The sequence below is a fragment of the Melanaphis sacchari genome, unplaced genomic scaffold, assembly GCF_002803265.2.
Source record: "Melanaphis sacchari strain LSU unplaced genomic scaffold, SCAv2.0 Contig111_pilon_pilon, whole genome shotgun sequence".
Classification (NCBI taxonomy): domain Eukaryota; kingdom Metazoa; phylum Arthropoda; class Insecta; order Hemiptera; family Aphididae; genus Melanaphis; species Melanaphis sacchari.
In genome coordinates, this window is record NW_020270431.1 from 611,219 (window position 1) to 632,757 (window position 21,539).

General features: G+C 25.6%; 1 protein-coding gene across 2 annotated transcripts; it reads left to right on the plus strand.

Annotated features, from left to right (window-relative positions):
- Nucleotides 1–1,211: 1,211 nt before the first annotated feature.
- Nucleotides 1,212–21,135, plus strand: LOC112603852 (sodium-coupled neutral amino acid transporter 9-like). 2 transcript variants are annotated; one of them, XM_025352639.1, is made up of 13 exons: nucleotides 1,212–1,471; nucleotides 2,182–2,522; nucleotides 2,600–2,710; nucleotides 2,807–2,888; nucleotides 6,694–6,734; nucleotides 14,948–15,105; nucleotides 15,335–15,496; nucleotides 15,598–15,651; nucleotides 17,650–17,826; nucleotides 18,401–18,615; nucleotides 18,688–18,792; nucleotides 20,447–20,685; nucleotides 20,765–21,135. In XM_025352639.1, exons 2-13 carry the CDS (start codon nucleotides 2,404–2,406, stop codon nucleotides 20,928–20,930), a joined length of 1,629 nt encoding a protein of 542 aa, XP_025208424.1. In that variant the 5' UTR covers nucleotides 1,212–1,471; nucleotides 2,182–2,403; the 3' UTR covers nucleotides 20,931–21,135. The 2 variants fall into 2 exon arrangements, with proteins under 2 accessions (XP_025208424.1, XP_025208425.1); XM_025352640.1 differs by lacking the exon at nucleotides 1,212–1,471 and having other exon boundaries at nucleotides 2,046–2,522.
- The last annotated feature ends 404 nt before the right edge of the window (nucleotides 21,136–21,539 follow it).

The window sequence follows — 21,539 nt, forward strand, 5'->3', positions numbered from 1 at the left end:
TACGGATAAATTAAATCCACCCATATTCTGATTTCTGAGTGATTATAACAATTAAAATATTAAATTTATCAAGTATGCTAAATAAAAAAATATTAAATCTATCTTCAATACAATTAATATAAAATTTATTTTGTTTTATCATATTTAACCTATAACCATTATTTGTTATGAGCTAAGCGCAAAGTCCATTTAATGCATGTATAGTATACCTATTGGTAAGTAATTTATATAAAAATACTTTCCCAATTACCTACTTATGTAATAGTTTTATAAACACTTATTATTAATTATACTTAATACTTTTTAAAATTAAATTAGCAATTTTATTTTAATTGATAACGTTTACCGTAAATATAGCTAAAGAGCTAATACAATAAAATGGATTTATTTATAAGGAAAAATTGCAAACTATAATTAATAATTATACAAAAATAGTATGTAGTTAACATAGGTAATTATTAAATAGTAATTATCGAATATAAATTCAAAATATTTTGTAAATTCTAAATTAGCATGACTGTTAGACCGTTCATCGATATTACATATTATTGTAATAAATATGATATAGGTAATATATACATATTATCATATTCAAAATATCCCTACTTAAGTTTTTTGTATGATACACTTTTTAGATTAAATCATATAGTCTCATTAACAGTAGTGGATTTAAGGGGTTCAGAAGCTTTAACCTTCTATTACCCATCGGCTTAATGTATAAATTAATTAAACTTAACCAATTTTTAGTAGTTGTGACGTAACACTTAAGAGTGCTAAAATTTAAAATTTAATTGAATGTATTAAACATTAAACTGATAAAGATTAAACAAGCTGTTCTTAAAAATAACAGAAAAATGCGAAATTAACTAATATTATTTTATAACCGATATTAATGTTAAAATTCCATGAATATGTAAACGAAAAGCTATCATTTGTCACCATTCGACATTAAAATTTAACAACTTCAAAGATTGAAGAGTATTTTAAAATCACTATAAATTTCACAATTTTGAATGAATTTATAAGGTTTTCCCCCCCCCCCCGTACAAAACCTTAGATCACCACTGTTCATTTATGAAGTTTACTTTATCATTAATCTGGGCTAGACAAATATACGCTACAGACAATAACAACTCCCGCCATCATCACTTAAATAAACTATAAAAATAAGAATGTTTATTAAAGGTCATTTGAGATTTGTTTTCCATCCACACCATGTCGCATATATGATATATGCCGGACGTTACTTCACTCTAATAGATTGTCAAACTAGTTTCAAACCACAGTATTTGTATACAAACACCTTGTATCACACGCGTTTTTAAATACTATATAGAACTATGGTGCACTATGGCTGTTGTATCTTTCAACAATTTAAATTTAATATACAACAGTATATATTATTATAGTATTATTACTTTAATAACTGTGTATGCATATTGTATATAACATAGAATCTAAGCTGCTGGATGTAAGTACCTAAATAATTACTATTTTTTTAATGTTTTAATTGACTAACAAAAAGTATAACAAGTGTCAAGTGAACCTATTCTTTAAATAATATTAAAGTTATATGTTATTTATTTATCTGCTTATTGTTTTTAGCTACATGCTTGTATAGTTTATGCGATGACTTTATTTTACACCAAACATAGGTACTATACGATTTGACTAATTAGGTTATATGAGCTATTGATATTGGCTAATATATATTACGTTAAAATATGCACCTAAATATTAACGGGATATGTTGATAACATGTTATTCAGCATCTATAAATATCGAATTGACTGATTGGCCATGAAAATCATTTAACAATAATATCTAAGATTGCATAAAATACATTAGCAAATACACACTTATACGTACCTTAAAAATAATTAGCAATTACATGTTTATCATACAAATGTTTAATGTATAAAGAAACTATACATTATATTAAATATGTATGTAAATTGGTATTTGGTGCTGACTACTGACTTTAATTATTAAATTGAATTTGGCCTTGTTTTCAATCTCATTTTTTGCATAAGCATTGTTATTATCTTCTGTTTTTAAGCCACGCCTTCTTTTTTGCGCCTTTGACCAAACTGATTTATTTAAACGATATACATCTTTTGCCCGAAAATTATAAACGGTCTACTATAGTATAATAACATAGATGCATGTGTTTCCATAAAGTAGGCTACGAGAACAAGGTGAATAAGGTTCAAGGATCATTGTTGATGTTGATAAGATTCAAACAACATGTACAGTAGCAATAAAATAAATGGAAAAATAAAAGACATAGCTCCGAGTGAGTCTTACAAGTGCGTTAGATATGAAACCATGTGGAGTAAATAAATTTAATTTTATTGTTAAAACATCCATCCTATTTGTTTTTATTATGAACATTTAAAAGCAATGGGTCGAGTTTCTAAAAAATCGTTTAAAAGGTCTAGCAGACCCAGAGCTAAGTCTATGATTACAGATTGTGAAAATCAACCATTATTAAATTCAGATTTAAGCAGAACAAGTATAGCGTAAGTTCATCATTTTTATTATGTACTATAGTATAAGTATACCAATAATCTATATGACAGCTCTATTTTTTTTTCAGAGATAATGGATTTATATTCAAATATGATTCGGAAAACAGCGATTTAGAGAATAATAAAACATCAGCTACTCCATCAAAGGCCAATGAATTACTTTATCCGTATTACTTGAGGTATGCTCGACATTCAGATACATTGTTAAATACATGTTCTAAGTAAATATAGTAGTCATTTGTTAAACTTGTAACATGAATGTAATTAATTTTCAGGTCATTTAGTTTGGACTATGATATAATAAACAGGCCAAAATTTTATCGAAAATTACAACCTTACATTCCATTAGGAGATACAGTAAGTTTAAATTTTTCATTTTCAAGTAGGTATACAATTTTGTATAATCTGAAAATTAATAATTAATAAAAGTATATTTAAGTTAAGAAATTAAGTACATAAAAAAAAAAATAATAATAACAGTAAGGAGAATTAAATAATACTATCGTTAAAATTAATTAATTACTAATATTTTTAATGGTTTTTATAATAATTACTTTAATCTAACATTTTATATTTCGTATTTATTTTGGTTGGCATTTATAATTTGTAAATTATAACGGTACCTATATTCGTAGGTACTAGGTACCTAGTTATAAATAAACTGATTGTTAATGTTTGTTATACATGCGTTTTATGTAGGTAAATTAAAATTTACGAATAAAATATATTTAAATAAAATAATACATTTAAAGCCATTTTTAGTAGAGTCAAGGCATTCTATTTTTTATCACAACAACTAAATTTAAAACAAATATATGATGTAATTTATATTTACTACCTATGTGTGCAAAAAATTTGTTACGTTTTACTTTTATAAATCGATGATGTTCATTCGCTATAATAACTAAAATGTTAGTATTAGTATAGTGCCTACCTAATATTTATACTATAATCAATCTCCATATATATATAGTATTTTATATCATAATATGATAATATGAGGTAGGTATTATCGAGTATTATAAACAGAAATATGATATATATCCTTGAAAATAATATCGTGTTTCATTTTTTGTGGTGATTTTTGATCTCGAATCGATTGAAAGAGAAAATATTTATACATTTTATTTTATGTTTTTTAATTCAAAACCTTTATTCTTATATAACAGATTATATTATAATTTTATAATTTCAATAGCCACTTGCTATGGTTTAATTTTTATATTCTTAAAGAAAAGAAAATATTTTTTATAAAGTTATGCTGTAAGCATTAATTTACTAATAATAATATTTAATATTAATTGTAAGGCATAACATTTTATGAATTTATAAATATCTTTTTTTTATTTATTCATTTCTTAAAAAAAAAATAAAAATATTTATAAAATATAAAATAAAACAAAGTATAACAATATAATAAAGAAGTTTGATGAATGATAACATATAAAATACTTAAAGTCTTAAAGACACAAAATATTAGCAGTATCACCTAATCTGAATCTAAATTACGGGTTTTAATGATAAATAACTATATTAATTATTTGTTTAAAAATCAAAAACTTTATTTATGAGAACTTAAACATTAACGTAATTTATATTATTATAAATTTTACTAAACACAGTTATATTTTTGATTTAGTTTAAGATATTATATATTTATACACTATGCATAATACATTAATACATAGATTTATTTTAAATTTTGAGTGGAATGATAAATACATCGATTTTACAATGATTTTTTTTTTAATTGTGTTTGAGTACACAATACGTAGTCGATAAAATACTTCGATTTTCAAAATGGGGTTGGTTTCTGATAGAAAATTGAATCAAGTTGATAATTCAAAAAGGTAAAAATCAAAATTTTTCTTGTACTATTTTTATAATTGAGAAAAACAAAAAACAAATTAAGGAAAATCACGAATATTCACGCTAAACCAGTTTTTACTAAATTAATTTCTTTATTTTGTTATAATTCAAAAACGTAAGAAACTTGAAATTTATACCAAATTTTAGTATTGCAATTTTATATTTAAGATAAAATTTAAAAATATTCAAACTTTTTTGAGTTTTGAATAGGCCTAAAAACGAATCTGAGCGAAAACGTCCATCAGTATATCTAGGTAATTATTTTAGTAATATATACTTAAAACCTATTATATCAACTTATATGATTTGAAATTTATCATAACTTTTTCTGTAAATATCATAATACAGTAACAATATATTCATAGTATAAATAGATAATATCTTAAAATAAATCAAAAATATCATTGCGTACGGTAAAATTCATAATAATTTATTACACAAAAAAGTTTTTACTTCCTACAAATAATGTTTATAAATTGTAACAAAAAAATAAAAATCAACATCGATATTTTTGTTGATTATAAAAGCTATTAAAAGAGGAAACATCGATATTTATCGTTTAAATAATTAATTTTGTCAGTGAATTTGCGTAAGAATTCCGTTTCTCCTTGATTTTTTTGTTTTTCCTGATAATAAAAAAAAATACTGGGAATGTTTTACTTTTGACCCTTCCTGCAATGTACCAACTAGATCATTATTTTTACTTTATATTTTTATCGTTATTAATAATATGTTATGTTGATCTAAATTTTACTAAAAATATTGCATATATTATGTAATAATTATTTATTATTTTATCCTAGGGTTCGTATTTAAAAACAAAAAAAGGTGCTAAAGCTAAACACCAGAATACATCTAATACGATCAATTCCTAAATCAAAACTGTCAATTAACAACAAGTTATTAATATAAATTAATGTAAAAGTCTGAGTTTACGGTATTTGAATATGAAGATGTGCTTAGCCTTACCAAATACGAAAAATTTAGTTATTTCAAACATTCTTCTTTTGATAAATAAAATCTGTACAAAAATACGTCTCAAATTACGCAAAGAATTAATATTCGAATCAGTTTCATATCTGTTTAGTTTCCACCTTTGCTAGTGAATACATTCCAAAAATCCTCAATTAAAAATAGATGTCCGTACCATTTAAATCCTAACCTCAATTAAATAAATTATTATAAACCTCTCAAAGTGTGGAACTCCCTCCTGAATTTTAATTGTTTATTGAAGTTTATACAATTTATTTGCTGTCGAAACATTAAAGTACAGATTGTGAATACTCATTTATATATTTTTAGACAATATCACGTAGAAAGATGTAAAATAATAGATTCATGATAAAAATAATTTTAAATTATCCTAAATATTTTGAAAATTTTATTATTTATAAAAAACAATAGAAAAATACATAAAAGTAATAGAAAAGAGTTCCTAATTCTCTACGATAAATATTTTTACAGTTACAGCGATTTTTCATTTAAATATCCAATCTTGTCAAAATTTAATACTCTAATGCCTATATATAAGAAAAAAAACCATGTAGATGTATTTTAAGAAATTTCTTAGTAATTGCTCTATGAATAATTTATTTATATGAAATCTTGTGTTAAATATTCAGGCTTTTTCACACGGTAAAAAAATATATTAGTAGAAATCGAAAAATTTAAAGATTTCAAATTTTTATATATTTAAAAAAAATCCAAGATACAAATAGTATAAAAAATTCTAATATTCAGTAAACATTTTAAGTACCTAAAGTAATTTGTTTTTAAGTTACAATTGCGTAAATATTTCCATTTTCCGTAATATCCAAAAGTATATTTTTTTAAATTTTAACTCTCCTATTTCTCAATATTACAAATTTAAACCAATTCCATACTAAAACCCCATTTTAAAGCTGAAGATTGAAACATTTTCACTGTTTCAAAATGTAATGACGGATACAAACATAAAAATAAAAAATATAACATACATCATTGTTAAATAACCCATAAGTTAGTATACAGTCATTGCTCTGATTAGAATTAAAAATAACATAATATATTTAAATGATAAGGATTTAAGTTATTTACACATATTATATAGATATAATTATATGTATAACTTTTTTTTTTTTAAATCAATAATACTATTTGGCCAATGAGTATATTATAATTTTATAATTTTAAACTAAATAGATTAAAAATTTTATTTTAATGAATATTTTTACAATCGTAGTAGTTATTAGTTTTTAAAATATCACATTGTGCCACTTATTAAATTAACAAAAATGTTTTTAATATTTTACAGATTACCAATGAGCCATACACCCAAAATAGTTTAATTACCATGTAAGTATTTATTTTTAATATTAGATTTTATTATCATACATGTTTATTAAGTATTAATCATTAGAATTTTATTTAATTAATTATGTTTTATGTAAAGCAACAAATGACAGTTCAAATATTTTTAACATATTCTATACGACACACATTTTGTAGAATTAAAAAGATCTAATGGAATTTTTAAATTATCTTTTCGATTGTTCGTCATATTTCATAAAATATTAATAATGAAACCAATGTTTTAAACGTATTTTACGTTTTATAACGTATAATAAATATTTTTAAAAATACTTAACGTTTTACCATTATATTATAATTATTATATACATATAATATATATTACAATATTTACGGACATCCGTCATTGCAACTTGCTGCACGTGGTGACATGCAGTGTCGTCTATTAAATTTACCAACACATATAATATAATGCTTATATTGAGTCTACATTTAAGACATAGTAGTACATTCGAGTGTTACGTGAGTTGCGTGTTCAAATCATGCGTGTAAAGTTAGGTCAAAAACAACATTTAGAATTTAATCCAAGGGGTTTAAAAATCATATACGATTTTCCACGCGTTCACTATTCATATACACACATATAATATATTACGTGTGTTTCATGGTTAATATATTAAATTATTATATACTAATTAAATTATACACACGTCTACTGACTACTCTACATCAGTTAATATTTATGCGCGTGTGCATTACCTTACTATTCGATGCAATCTGACGTCTGCTGTTGCAGTGTCATCCCCGCCGAGGTTGTGTTCAAACGAACGATTATGTTGTATATATTTTAGAGATGGAGGGCTGACGAGATAGAGATAGACATCGTTAAAAATGTAGACACTGATCGAGATAATCTATATATTTTTTACCGTGATCGAAGAGTGATGGAATTTGTAAACAAGCATGTCTAGTATATTGTATGTATGTTAATATACCTATATAATAGTGACCGCCGACCGGCCGGCCGGCCGGCTCTCGATGAATGGAAGTAAAGCTGCGGTGCGACGTCGGCGACGGAATGCGCGCGGTTCCCCGAGACTAACGTAGACAGTGGCGGTGGCGAAATGGGGTTTATTGATCTGCCAAACTAACCCTGGAGAGTCTGGGGTCGTTGCCCCTCGTGTACGCCGGGTCTGCAAACGTGAGGTTCAACAACCCGCAAAATATTAGCGGTTACAGGGTTTAAATATATATTATATATATATATATGTATATATATAATTTAGGTAATAGCTTAATGAATTAATGAGCAGTACTTATATAGAGAACACTCGAATTTAAAAAATAAAAATACAGTATTATATTATGGACTGAGTTGGTCATTAAAATTGAATCATAAAAGGTAATTGTCATGAATATCATTATAACCTACACCCAAGGTCAAAGGCATATATTTACCGCGAGACTAGCAAAAAAGTGTTGTAGAAGTATAGAGCTAGATTTAAAGGATGTTACACCCGAAAGTGTTGTAGCCATCTTGAAAAACGTATAGTATAGTACGTCATTTGCTTTCTGTAGAAACGATTATGTGTTGTTAACCTGAACATTTGAGCGAATCGAATTATTATTAAACAATTCGAACTTAAATAGGTAATAACATTATCTGTTATCACTCGTCAGTTTTGTACGGTATTTTAGTTTTTAAACAAATAATAAGTATGTATAATACTGAAATATAAAAAAGCTCATAACTTGCTTAAAAATTAAAATATCATAAACAACTGACAGGAGATAACAGATCATTTTTTTACTTATTAATCTGATAATAAGACAATTTTCTGTAATATTTAAGTTAACGCAAAATCGGTTCTATTGAAAATAAATTTTTCGTGTAGTATGTTTGAAAGACACGAACAACACATGTAGATATAACTTAAAAACAATTAACCATAGATATTTAAAATTTTCACCAAACGTGTATATTACCATTTTTTATTTACGATAATATCTTAAAAAAACTTCTCGACAATTTTGGGCTACTTATAGTCATTAGGAATTGTGTGATCCAGCGGTTTTCAAATTTTTCGAATCGCGGAACCCTTATGTTCTTAAAAAGTGTATGGAGCCCCAAAAATCAGGAATATTTATTTAAGACAAAAATAATTCATATAAAATTATGTTAATCGTAAATTTTTGTTCTTTAATTTTTTTTTCTTTAAAATACAAGTACTGCATATGTACTTGTATACAAAACATTGAATTAATTTAATAGGAGAAAAAGAATATTTTGTTTTAGTAATTTATAAATTTTAATATTTAATAATTTTAATGCGATCTATGATGTTGGCTTTTTTCATTGATCAGTATTTTAATACTTGGCTTGATAGACTAGAATTGGATGCGCTTAAGCATTAATTAATTAATTGTGATATTTTGTTTTCATTTATGAATAAAATTAAAATCCTGTTTCGCACAGATATGTTATTGAAAAGAGAATAAGTGTTAGTATAGTTTTTTAGTCAAAGATTGATATTTGTTATTTCGTTAGTAATAGATACTACTATGACGCCAGAAATTTGTTAATGATAATTTATCAAATACATTTTTATAAATGAATCCAGTGGTCAATGACGATAGTATTTCATTTGAATTTTGTTTAATTTCTTCATATATTTAATAAAATTCTTCAATAATACCATCAACCAATCAATATATATATATATAATGATAATTTGAATTTAATTAATACAGATGTTGCCATGGAGTCATGGAGCTCCTATTGACTATACCTACTCTCACGAAGCCCGAGGACTCTGTAGAGCACAGTTTGAGAGCCACTAGTGTAATCTATAGTCATAATATTTTTTTATAAGTGTTTAAAGTAAAATCTTGGTAAAATTAAAAAAAAATTGCGAAAATTAACAAATTATTTTTTCGTAGGAAATTCATAAGCTTTTGTTTTTATGAAAGTTTATATACATTAGAACCCTTATCGTCCGCCCGCGGATAGTCCACTACTCCGGTTGATCCGACCATAGTATATTGATATGAATTTTTTAAAAATATGTGCATTTAGATTTTCCAATTTATAGTATATAGTTAGATATATTTATAAAATTAATTGCCAGCTTACTAAATCTAGAATTTCACACAAAAATCCATTACTGAATTTTTTAAAAGTAATTAATCAAATTCAATTAATCTTTCAAATTGTTTGTATTATATATATCATGTAGTAAATAATTTAATATATTTGCGTAATTTAAAATAATTTAAAAAATAAATTTGAAAACATTTTTTCTTCAAATGTTTCTGTATATTCTAATAGTCCGACCTATTTCGCGTTCTAACCACACCCCCAGTCCTGTAAGTGACGGATTAGAAGGGTTCTACTGTATATAAAAAAAATTACTGGAAAGTCAATTCAATTTTTATGAGCATTTGAAGTTCAAATTTTTACGACATTGGATATTCACCCGTAAAATAACTGTTTCTTATCAAATAATAAATATAATACATTTAAGTTAAGAGCTGTAAAAAAAATTACAATTACATTATTTTATTGTTACGCTAGCATACTTTATACTAGTAGCTAATAATAAAAAAAAAAAAGATACACAATATAAAAATACGAAAATATGTTAATTCTAAGTATACGGTAAAATCGTGAAGAGGGTAGTAAAAATTGTACGAAATATTGTTATTTCGGATATTGGAGAATGGAAGTTGATAGTGGATAAAGTAAGAGAAGGAACTTTAAAAAAGAAATTAATAAACTGTTTAACTGCTAAAAATATAATACGTATTGAGGAAAGAATTTTAACATATGTAGAAATTCACGGATAATCGAATAGTCATGATGAGTACTAAGTACTGTTATCATCGTTTTAATTTTTAATAGAGGGGAACAAAAGTTTTGATCGTCCTAAAAAAGCAACTTAAAAATAAACTTCTCACTACACTCGTAACCCAGTTTCTACTTACATTTTTAACAAATTACTTTTGTCTTATTGCATGTTTTATAATATTTTGCACCAAAATCCTTTTCAAATAACAAACATGTGTTTTAAGTTAACATCTTCTTTTAATTTTTGAAAATATGTACATTAGTACATCTATACTGCACAAAATAGGTTTAATTTAATCAATTCTGTGATTTAACTTTATGAGATTATGATAAATGATTACTGTGATTACTAATATTTCTAAATATAATTCATATTATTATTATTATTAGTGTTGTACAGACAATAAAAATGATGTTCTTTTTATTCTATTATTCCAACTAATAATTATTATTTATTAATAATCAATTTATCATTGTGATGTGACAATAATTTATCATTCCCAGTACCTACATAATATAATATTTAGAAGAAATATTAAAAAAATAGGCATGTTATGTTTTTTTCACCAATAATAGTTAAACAGAAACAACCGGACACCGGATCATAGGGCTGCCTTTAAAATCAGATTGCCGTAAATGCCTCCCTTTCTGACCCCTTCCCCCCAAATATTGATACCCTAATACTATAAATTACGTATACTTATTAGTTATAAGTTATAACACTATATTCAAGGGATACACATAACCACGAAACTGCGTACTAAAACAGATAGACGAACCTTTTTGAACGAACTGCGTCCCGGACGCAATTCGTGTACCCTTTTCATCTACAGTTAATTATTGTAAGTGGTTTCTATATTGTCATAATAAAGATATACCAAGTTAAATAAAAAAAATTAAAATTGAATTGTAAAAATATAATATTATAATAATATAAATTTTAAATCATAATAGCTAAATGTCACTAATGGGTGGCTTCTTATTCAAAAAAATCCATGTTATATAATCCTTATCCTATATGCTTATTGTACAAAATTGTATAAATTGTGTATGTGCGTTTGTGAAATAAATAAAAAAAAAAATCATAATAACATACTTATTTATAAAAATAAATTAAAATCGAATAATTGTAAAAGTATTATAATACCATTTTCTGTATTTATATTTATTGGCTAATGTATTAACATAGTCTTTAATTGTAATCTCATTATTGTTTAATTGTTTAATTCATTTTCTATAAATAGTATTCTTTGTCTTATTGATTTTCTAGGTACCTACTCGTTATTTTTCTAGACTACTTATTAATATTGTAGTATTAATTTGAATATTTTTTAAAACTTTTATAAGTTTATATATATTTGGGTGAAAAGAATCAAAACATTTTTTAAATTTAGAATGAAAATATCCGCATGCATTCGTTATTCTTTGTGTTGGAACTTTTTTCTGCCCACAACTTTGGAAGAAATATTTAATTTTCACTTATGTATGTATCTACTAAATAATTAGAAAATTCTATAGTTTTGTGTTCGTCTGATTGAATAGCAGACATTTTAAACGAAAAAAAAAATCTTCAACTTCGTGTGGTTCTAGGAAAGATAATCCAAATGTCAATGCTAAGTACTTGTCTATTTCATTATTTAGAATATAGTCTGAAGCCAAGTCTAGTTCTTGTATTTTTCTCCACCATGATTGGCCGAGATGAAATCGACAACCTCTTATTAAACTTTTTGGCCATAGGTATTCTATTAACGGCATTATGCCTTTTCAAAATCCACATAAATTATTTTTGGAGTAAATGTAGGATTTACCTATTTTGGTTATTTCGTGATTAATTACTTTAAATTCTTCAAAGTAACTTAGTATTTGTTTATTAGTATTTTGCTATGATTGTGAATTAAATTAACTAACCTTTATTTTATCTTGAGCATCTATTCGTAAAAAAGCTCTGCAGTTTTTATTTGTACACTATCTAATATCTCTATTTGAATATTTCTTGTGACAATCAAATTTAAAATCATTAACAACTTTTAATACTTCGCCTTTTTCACTTAACACTGTTGACATACTAAATTCATTTTCCATTTAAATAAATAGGCACGCTTGTCGTAAGCGCTCTACTACCCAATTGATCTTTAATATCGTGACTTAATGCTAATAAAGATTATCACTCTCTTTTACTGCATGATATAATTTTTGATCGTGTATTTAGTCATTGGCCGACAGTTCTTGGGTTTACACGGTTTTTTTTTCACTTTTCAATATGCTTTCAAAATAATTTTATATCATAATTCAAAACGAAGAATCAGCTACTAATTTTTTAATTTCTAAAAATCTTTTAGTAAATGTAGAAAATATATTATGCGATAAATGTATCTATATATAATCTATAAATTGTAATCGTAATCCGTGCCGGCCCAGGTAATATTATTATCTTCAAAATTATCTAAACTGCGATGTTTGTCGGAATAAAATAAATCTAAAAATACGGTTTCCAAATATTCCTATAGTTCAACTTATATGTATATAAAATTAATGCTTGTACCTATCACCTGCGTATGTATATATGGTGTAATACAAATAATTACTATATTACAATTAGAATGGTAAAAACGGTAGAGTGCAATCAAACAGTAGAGCGTATACGACAAGATAGCCAATAAATAATTTTAATTAATGATATTATCAATTTAAATTTAAATTTAATTTAATATTAAACAGCGCATATGATCGCAGACCACTCCGAAATAATGTAAGTATTAAATTCTGGTGTTACTAATTTTATTTTTCATACCTAAATTCACCTAATCACTGCAGTAATGTGGTAATGTGAAAATTATTTATTATGAATTATGATGTCTATACTACTATAATCTTGTAATATTGTAGTAATCCATAGTTACTTATCAATTGGGAAGTCCGTATAGTAATATTTTAATCGAAAATATCTATAAAGCCGGAGCTATACATGACGTATTCCGCCGCGTAGTCCGTCGAACTAAAAATGCATTGTTTTATTTTTAATAAACGCGTAGCGTTTGAAAATACGTAGCGTTTGAAACGCGGCGAATACGCCGTGTATAGCTTCGACCTGCAGAAAGTACAAACTACTAAAAACAAGTTTTCATATAACAATATTATGTTAATGATAAATATTTAATTATTATTATAGTTAGGTATTATTTTTTTTTTAATTTAAAAATATCTAAATTAAAAATAAATTTGAAAACCACTGGAAAGCTCAAAAAAAGTGTTAATTAACTCAAAAGGTAACACGAATTACGTCCTAGACGCAATTCGTTCAAAAAGGTTCGTCTAACTGTTTGGGTTCGCAATTCGTGTGCATCGATACTCAAATATGCATTATTTGAAGTCAACAATTTAAAAATGTAATATTCGACTTATCGTCGTAAAAGCAACTATAAAAGCGTATTAACTACTATAAGATATAATATTTATCTTACGACTTACGAGGAACTTGTGAATATAATAATATATGGGGTGACCGCGATGTGCGTTTTGAGATTGACGCAGAGTGACACGTAATCCCTGGAAAACTTGTGATGCGTTTCGTCGGACTAAGTCTAACCTTCCGTTATAAATTATGCCATCGCATCAGGTCGTTATAATGCGCACTTGTGGACGGCGATGTGAACGTGCGGTTATTAGATAGGTAGATAATCTGATGAACGAGGATAATACGGTATAGCTCTCAAAGCCGGTTTTCCTCAACTAGTTGTCATGTCACTCATGTCGTATTCCTTATGTTATTTAATACGTAGAAAACACACCATTGTCTCTAAGACGTCATTTAATGCAAGACTAATATACTCAACTCTTTAAACGGAATAGAAGAATTAACTAGAAAATCCGGCTTTAGATTAACCTAAGAAATAATATATTGCCGTTACTGTATAGTATATGATCTAGTGATCACCTTTGCCTTGGTATAAGCTACAGAACAAGTGACAATCGTAGAAGTCTATGTATGTTTATCCAGCATACCATTAGTAATTAGAACTCGCCACTTGATTAGATTTCGCCGATAGACATGACCAAACAAAACGTGAGGTATTTGGCTGAATCTTACAGTTTTCGGTAGCAACTACAGTTTTTAACCGGCAATATATATATATATATATATATATTAAATTAAATTTGACAAATTATCACCACTACCTCTCACCCCAAAGGAAATAAAAATCCTAAATTAAAATTGTTGCGAAAAATATGAACAATCATAGTTAGATTTTTTTTTTGATTTTTTTCTATACAAGCTCGTGTATTTAATTTTAAAACTATCAAAACATTGACGACATTATATCTCAATGATGAGTGTAGAATCACTCTGTAAACATATTTTTTCGATAGATAGGTAGTATACTGTATAAATAATGTAATATTTTGATTTTAGTTTCGCAATATGGAACACGATAATGGGAACATCCCTATTAGCAATGCCTTGGAGCGTGGAACGGGCAGGACTAGTGATGGGATTATTCCTAATGTTCGTTATAGCTGCACTGTGCTTATACACATCAAATCGTATTCTTAAGGTGCAAGTACTTCACGGTAAATAATTTTCAAAACCATGATTATTTGATGGTCTGCAGCTAAATTATTAATAATCCATAAATTAACTGGTAAAAAATAATCAATAACCTAACCTATCGACAATAGGTATTATACCTATTTATATTGTCGTGTAAATAAAAAATGTGACAAATATCATCTAAATAAAAGCGATTGAACAATGATAACCACATTTTCTGATATTGTGATATTCATTTGTTTGTTTAAGGAAACGATACCGGCGAAGTAGCACAACTGAGCAAAAATTTATTGGGTCCTTGGGCCGAAGTCATAGCGAAACTATTCTCGTTCATAATTTTACTAGGAGCCAACATAGTGTACTGGATATTGATGTCAAATTTTTTATATTATTCGGTCGGATATGTTCACGGTAAGGCAAAATCGTATTGTTTTCCAAATAAAATCATAATATTATTTTGACCGTTTAATAAATTTATACTCATAATATAAATATATTTGACGCGGCTACAGATTTGCTCTTTCCGGACGAAAACACCAAGGCATTCGACTTCAACACTACTAACCGTAAGTCGGATAATATAAATTTAAATTCATTTTATGCTTCCGAATAAACCGTATGCAACATTTCAACTACATTATTATCAGAGGCGATTTTAAGATAAAAACCTTGGGGGGAGGGCGTCCAAAAAATTGCCGACTCTGTGGTAATGGGTGGATAGAGATGAGGGAGTGATTAATTGACAAACATTAGATGTATGCTATTTGAGAAATATTTGTATCAAAATCTGAAAAAAAAAACATTAAAATATATTATTTAAAAGTCTACCAAAAATTACAAACTTGAGGTCAAATTAGATTTAAGGTTTATAAACAATTATATATATATATATTATATATTAATTGACTGTTTCATCTAACTAATGCTATCGATTTCTTTTTTTTTATGTTAAATTTAATAAAAAGCATATGAGTATAAAGAATTTGAATGATGATTTAGGTTCTAGTTGAAGTCTTGTTAATGCTTTAAGTTCATTTTTAAAAAAATGTAGAGATTAAACTTAAAAAATTATGAATTGATAAAAAAAGTATATTAAGGTATGTACTTAAACTAATTTAAAAAAAAAAACATAAAATCTTCGAAGAAATAATCAAAAACAATGCTTGATTTAGTAATGTTTAAGAAAAAATTGTTTCTGAATCAAGATCTGCTTAAAATATTAGTGATAGTTTAATATGAGTTAGAAAAAAAACTAACAAATAAAATTAGGTATAGTTTTAAAATTTGATTACATATTGAATATTAGTTTGGGTACCTACTTAATATTATAATAATGATTATTGATTAAAGAACATTTATTGAAGAAATAATATGAAACTTGTCAACTTGGCTATGAATTATTTATAATTTATTATTTCAAAATAACAAAATATAAAATCTTTAATTATTTCTTTGATTTTTCAAATTTCAATTCTTTTTTGTTTAGCAAAAGACCATTTTTGAACACAATTTATATCAATTTTGTCAGTCAAGTCTCTTTTAAATATTTTCGAACAAGTAGGTATTAACAAAATTCAGCAGCGGAAGCAAAACTGCGTTAATAATTTAAAATTTAAACATAAATTATAATATTATCGAAATTTAAAATAGGTAGGTACTTTATAGTTTATACTTGATATAAACGGTATAATAGTATAGGTTTTTTTTTATACTTATTAAACAAATGATCAATATTTTTAGCAATAAAGTTGGTATGTATTAAATATGCATACATTTATCTACTGATTATCATTCAAATATGCACTTTAAATATGTAAAAATATACAAAAATATGCAAAAAAATCTATTAAAAAAAAATGTCTTTTATTTTCATTAAGTATAAATAAATAAAATCGAATGAAAGTTATGCACACATGGATCACGATGAATGTATAATTCACTAAAATCTACGCAATAACAGATTACTACTCATCCTGAAAGGTGTCAGACAAGATAAAAAAATAATTTTGTCAAATTACATGGACTATAAATATAACTATAAATACGTTATTTTAATTAAAATAAGCAAAATATTACATATTTGCATTTAAAAACCGTATGCATGCAATGAAAAAAATCGTAAAATACAGAAATACACAGTACATATAGGTATCTAAAAATGACAAAATATGCAAAAAAAACTTTATATATGGATCTGTTGACTACAAATCAAACTTGTAGCTTATCTAGCTATTTTTTGGACTATTCAAAAAAGCATACAAATGTATATAAATCTAAGCCTTATTTATGACTATGGCCTGTGTCTGGAATTTAGAAGAGCAATTCAATGTGGTAAATGATAAACGCAAAACAATAACTGCAGATATTCATTATTTATCTATGTATAGTACGATCATAAACCAAATATGGCATAATATTATAAAATAAGGGTGCTGAAGTCGCTTATTTTTCAGTTGACCTATAAATACCATAAATTATGAGGGTGCTAATCACCCCCCCTCCCCGAATCCCTTTCAAATTGTTCCTATACATAAGTGGTATAAATCACAATCGTTTCATTTCAGCAATATGTCCGAGCAATGCGAACTATATAAATGCTACAACCAACACAAACAGGCCGTGGACATTGTACGAACAAATTTGGGATCTCAACACGACTGTACCGATATTTCTTGTCGTAATCGTTGCACCGCTATTGAACTTCAGATCAGCTACGTTTTTCACGAAGTTTAATTCTTTGGGTAAATTAATGGACATCCCACTCCACGCGTGGTGTTTCCACGTATCAGTCAGTAATATTTGTCCCAGAAGTCGATGATTTAAATTTATCTAATTGTTTTTTATATATTTTTTTATGACTTGTTTTCTTTTAATTTGATTTGGAAAATAACTACCGAATAATATTATGGATGAACACGATTATTTTTTTAGTTCTTGTAAGTATTTCAACTTGAAAATATAAACGTGTGTTTTAATTTACGCGTCACTGAAAATTTTTAAATTTATTTAATTTCTTGGCACAATTTTTCTGGAAAATATAAAAATCTTATTATTAATTAATACACACATACCTATAATTACATATTTCCAAATTTTGAACACAGCTTTAATAGAGTAATTTAGTATAAAATAGTTTAACATATTTATACTTCTGTAAGAAATAATGTAAACAAATAATCAAAAAAAAATAAAAAGAATAGTTACCTAAGAATACATTTATTGACAGGGACCATCACAAATCACAATAGAACACTCTACATCACTATCACTGTATAAATGTACGAATCACTTAAACACATTTAAATTATTTTTTAGGTACTCTGGCAGTGCTGTATCTGTTCATATTTGTCATAATAAAATCCTATAGTTGGGGAATAAATATGTCCACACCAACGATAGGAGGATTAACGGATTATTCTGAATTTTATAAAAACACATTTCCTGCAACATCTGGAATGCTCACGTTGTCTATGTTCATACATAATATCATAATTACAATAATGAGAAATAATGAAAATCAAAAACACAATGCAAGTAACTATATTATTATTCATTATTTGAAAATCAAATACTAACTGTGAAATTTTTTTCAATACATTTAGGGCCGTGATCTATCAATAGCATTCACTCTAGTTCTTCTGACGTACATATTGATTGGAATTACTTTTTACGTGTGTTTTCCATTAGCTAAATCATGTATCGAGGATGTAAGTATATTACAACAAATTAATAATGTATGAACTATTTTATATTGAACACTCGTGCGACCAAAGTACAGAGTTCGTCAAAACTATATAATAATATAAGTAATATAATATATTAAAACTCTATTATAGATAATATAATTCATGAGCATAAATTTGAATAAGAAATAAGAACATTTTAAAATCAAGTTTTAAAAAAATTGTTTCATTACATACTTTTTTTTTTTAATATTATAATAAGACATTTATAGCCTACGTAGGCTATCTACGTCTTAACTGAATCGATATTTTTGACAATTTCAACGTGAGAAATTTTAATAATAACAAGAGTAATAATATTTAGAGTTGATTAGACATTTAAGTACAGTTCAAATGAGTGAATATAATATAATACAAATATTTGTAAATGGAATTTAATTAATTAAATATACCTATAATAATTAATAATTAATTAATAAGATCGCGAGGACAACCGCGTTTGAGACGTCTTTGAGATGATGGAAGTAAACATATACGTTCTATAGTATATATTGAAAGGATTTAATTAGTAGGTACCTAGTAAAATTTAACGGGAACAATGGTATCTAATTGTAGACATTTACCTATATTAACTATTGGTCAATTTATGATAAAATAAAAATTGCACATTACTTATTCAGCTCCATAGAATACAATAATTATTTTAAGTTCATCTCTAAATTCTTAATAGTAGAAATTGGCATTCCTATAGTTGAATATTTTTGTAACATTGTAACATAAGCAGATTCAATTCTACAAATCAAACATAGCTCATTAATTATTAACCAACCTAATCTATATTACTGTATGTTATTAAGTGGACTTCATACCTGTATATGTTGTCATTTATATCAGTCTTAACAAATCAAATTACAATATTAAATATTAAATTTGCGTCAGCAGAAAAATTTTCGTATTGTTAGCATTAATATTATTTGAGTAAATTAATCTGTTTTTGTGCGATATTTTAATTTTATTTTTAAGTGTTGTGAATATTTTTACATTTCAATATTTTAAAAATTGGTTGTTTGCATAACATTTTGTGGAATGTTGTAAATAATTTAGGTACTAACACAAATAATATTCATATGCCTACCTTCATTGTAGATTAATTCATTTTAGTATTATAGCTAAAACCACAAAATTGGTTTTACTGAAAGCAAATTTACTATATTTCACATCTGAACGTTTATAAGATAGACATAAAACTTATTTCACGTCCTCTTAGACTTAATATTAATGTTAAATGATACTAGTAGTCAGTAGATACAGTAAATTTTATTAACTACTAACTACTAGCAATTTTCAAAGACAAACATAAATAAATAATTTTGAATACTATGTTATTAAAATATAACAACCATTAATTTAAGTCTAAATTTAAAAATTAATTATCTTGACTTGAACAAATTTTTAAATTAATTCATTAACAACCAAGGCTGCATACAATATTAAAATCTAGTACAGTCTTAAAAACCATTTCTTCTGTGACTTAGTTTTACTAATGTTTATATAATTAAATCAGTTACAGATGCATTAATGACTAAATAAGTTATGGTACCTAAAAGATGAGGAAAACATTATTAATACACTTTAATACATACTGTGAATTATTTTAATATAATTTTATTTTTTTCAGAACTTTTTAAACAACTTTCCTAGAACAGATGTCTTTAGTATTATTGCTAGAGTTTTTCTATTCTTTCAATTATTGACTGTCTACCCTTTGATATCATACATGCTACGAGTACAAGTGTTCGCAGCCCTTGAATTATCAATATACCCTAGTGTTCTACATGTTATTGCACTTAATTGTTTTGTAATTTTCATATGCATATTGTTTGCAATTTTCATGCCACATATAGGAACAGTAATACGGTTAGAAAATTTTTATGTTTATGTAACTGTCTTCTTAATTAAATCTGTACATAAAAATAAATTACTATATTTTCCTTAGATTTAGTGGAGCAATTTGTGGATTTGTATACATATATACATTACCAACCATGCTACATTTATCATCACAGAGAAGACGCAATCTTTTAACATTTGGATCAGTCATTTTTCACATTTCAATATCATTAATTGGACTAGCTAATTTAATTGCCCAATTTTTTGTTTAAAGAATAACTATAGTAAAAATTGTAAATTATTATTGACATTACTATATTCAATTTATAGTGTTTAATTTTTCATCAAAAGTCATTTTTTTTTTTTTTTTTTACTGTGATCTCTAACAATAAGACGATAAGAGTGTTATATCCATTGACATTTAATTGCGTGTATTTTTTAACTTAAGTTATTTATTTAAGCTATTATTAATTAACTTGTTATACAATAAAAAAAATAAGAACACAATGATTTGATCCTATTTTTATTTAATTTAAAATATTTAGTTGTAGGATAATTTTATGCTTAAATAATATATATTAATTACATGTATCATTAACCAATAGGCACCTGTTAATTACATTAATATCTACTATATTCATAATTTTGAGTATAAATTATTAGTGAAATATTTATAATAACATTTAACAGAATACATATCAATCAATTAATAATTTATTTTCATTATAATAAGTAAAGAAAGTTAAAAATATTTTTAATAAATATTCTGAGTTATCTAAACCTAAGACTCAATCTCCTACTGTTTCAGTTATAAAGGTAAAAAAACTGAAGAAACTAAATATTATAAAATTATATATTTTTATATTAAATTATTATTATTC

Coding starts and splice junctions, on each gene's coding strand:
- LOC112603852 (XM_025352639.1), top strand. CDS start 2,404: ATGGGTCGAGTTTCTAAAAAATCGTTTAAAAGGTCTAGCAGACCCAGA. Junction 15,497..15,597: donor TTCGGTCGGATATGTTCACG/GTAAGGCAAAAT, acceptor ACGCGGCTACAG/ATTTGCTCTTTCCGGACGAA. Junction 15,652..17,649: donor CGACTTCAACACTACTAACC/GTAAGTCGGATA, acceptor GTTTCATTTCAG/CAATATGTCCGAGCAATGCG.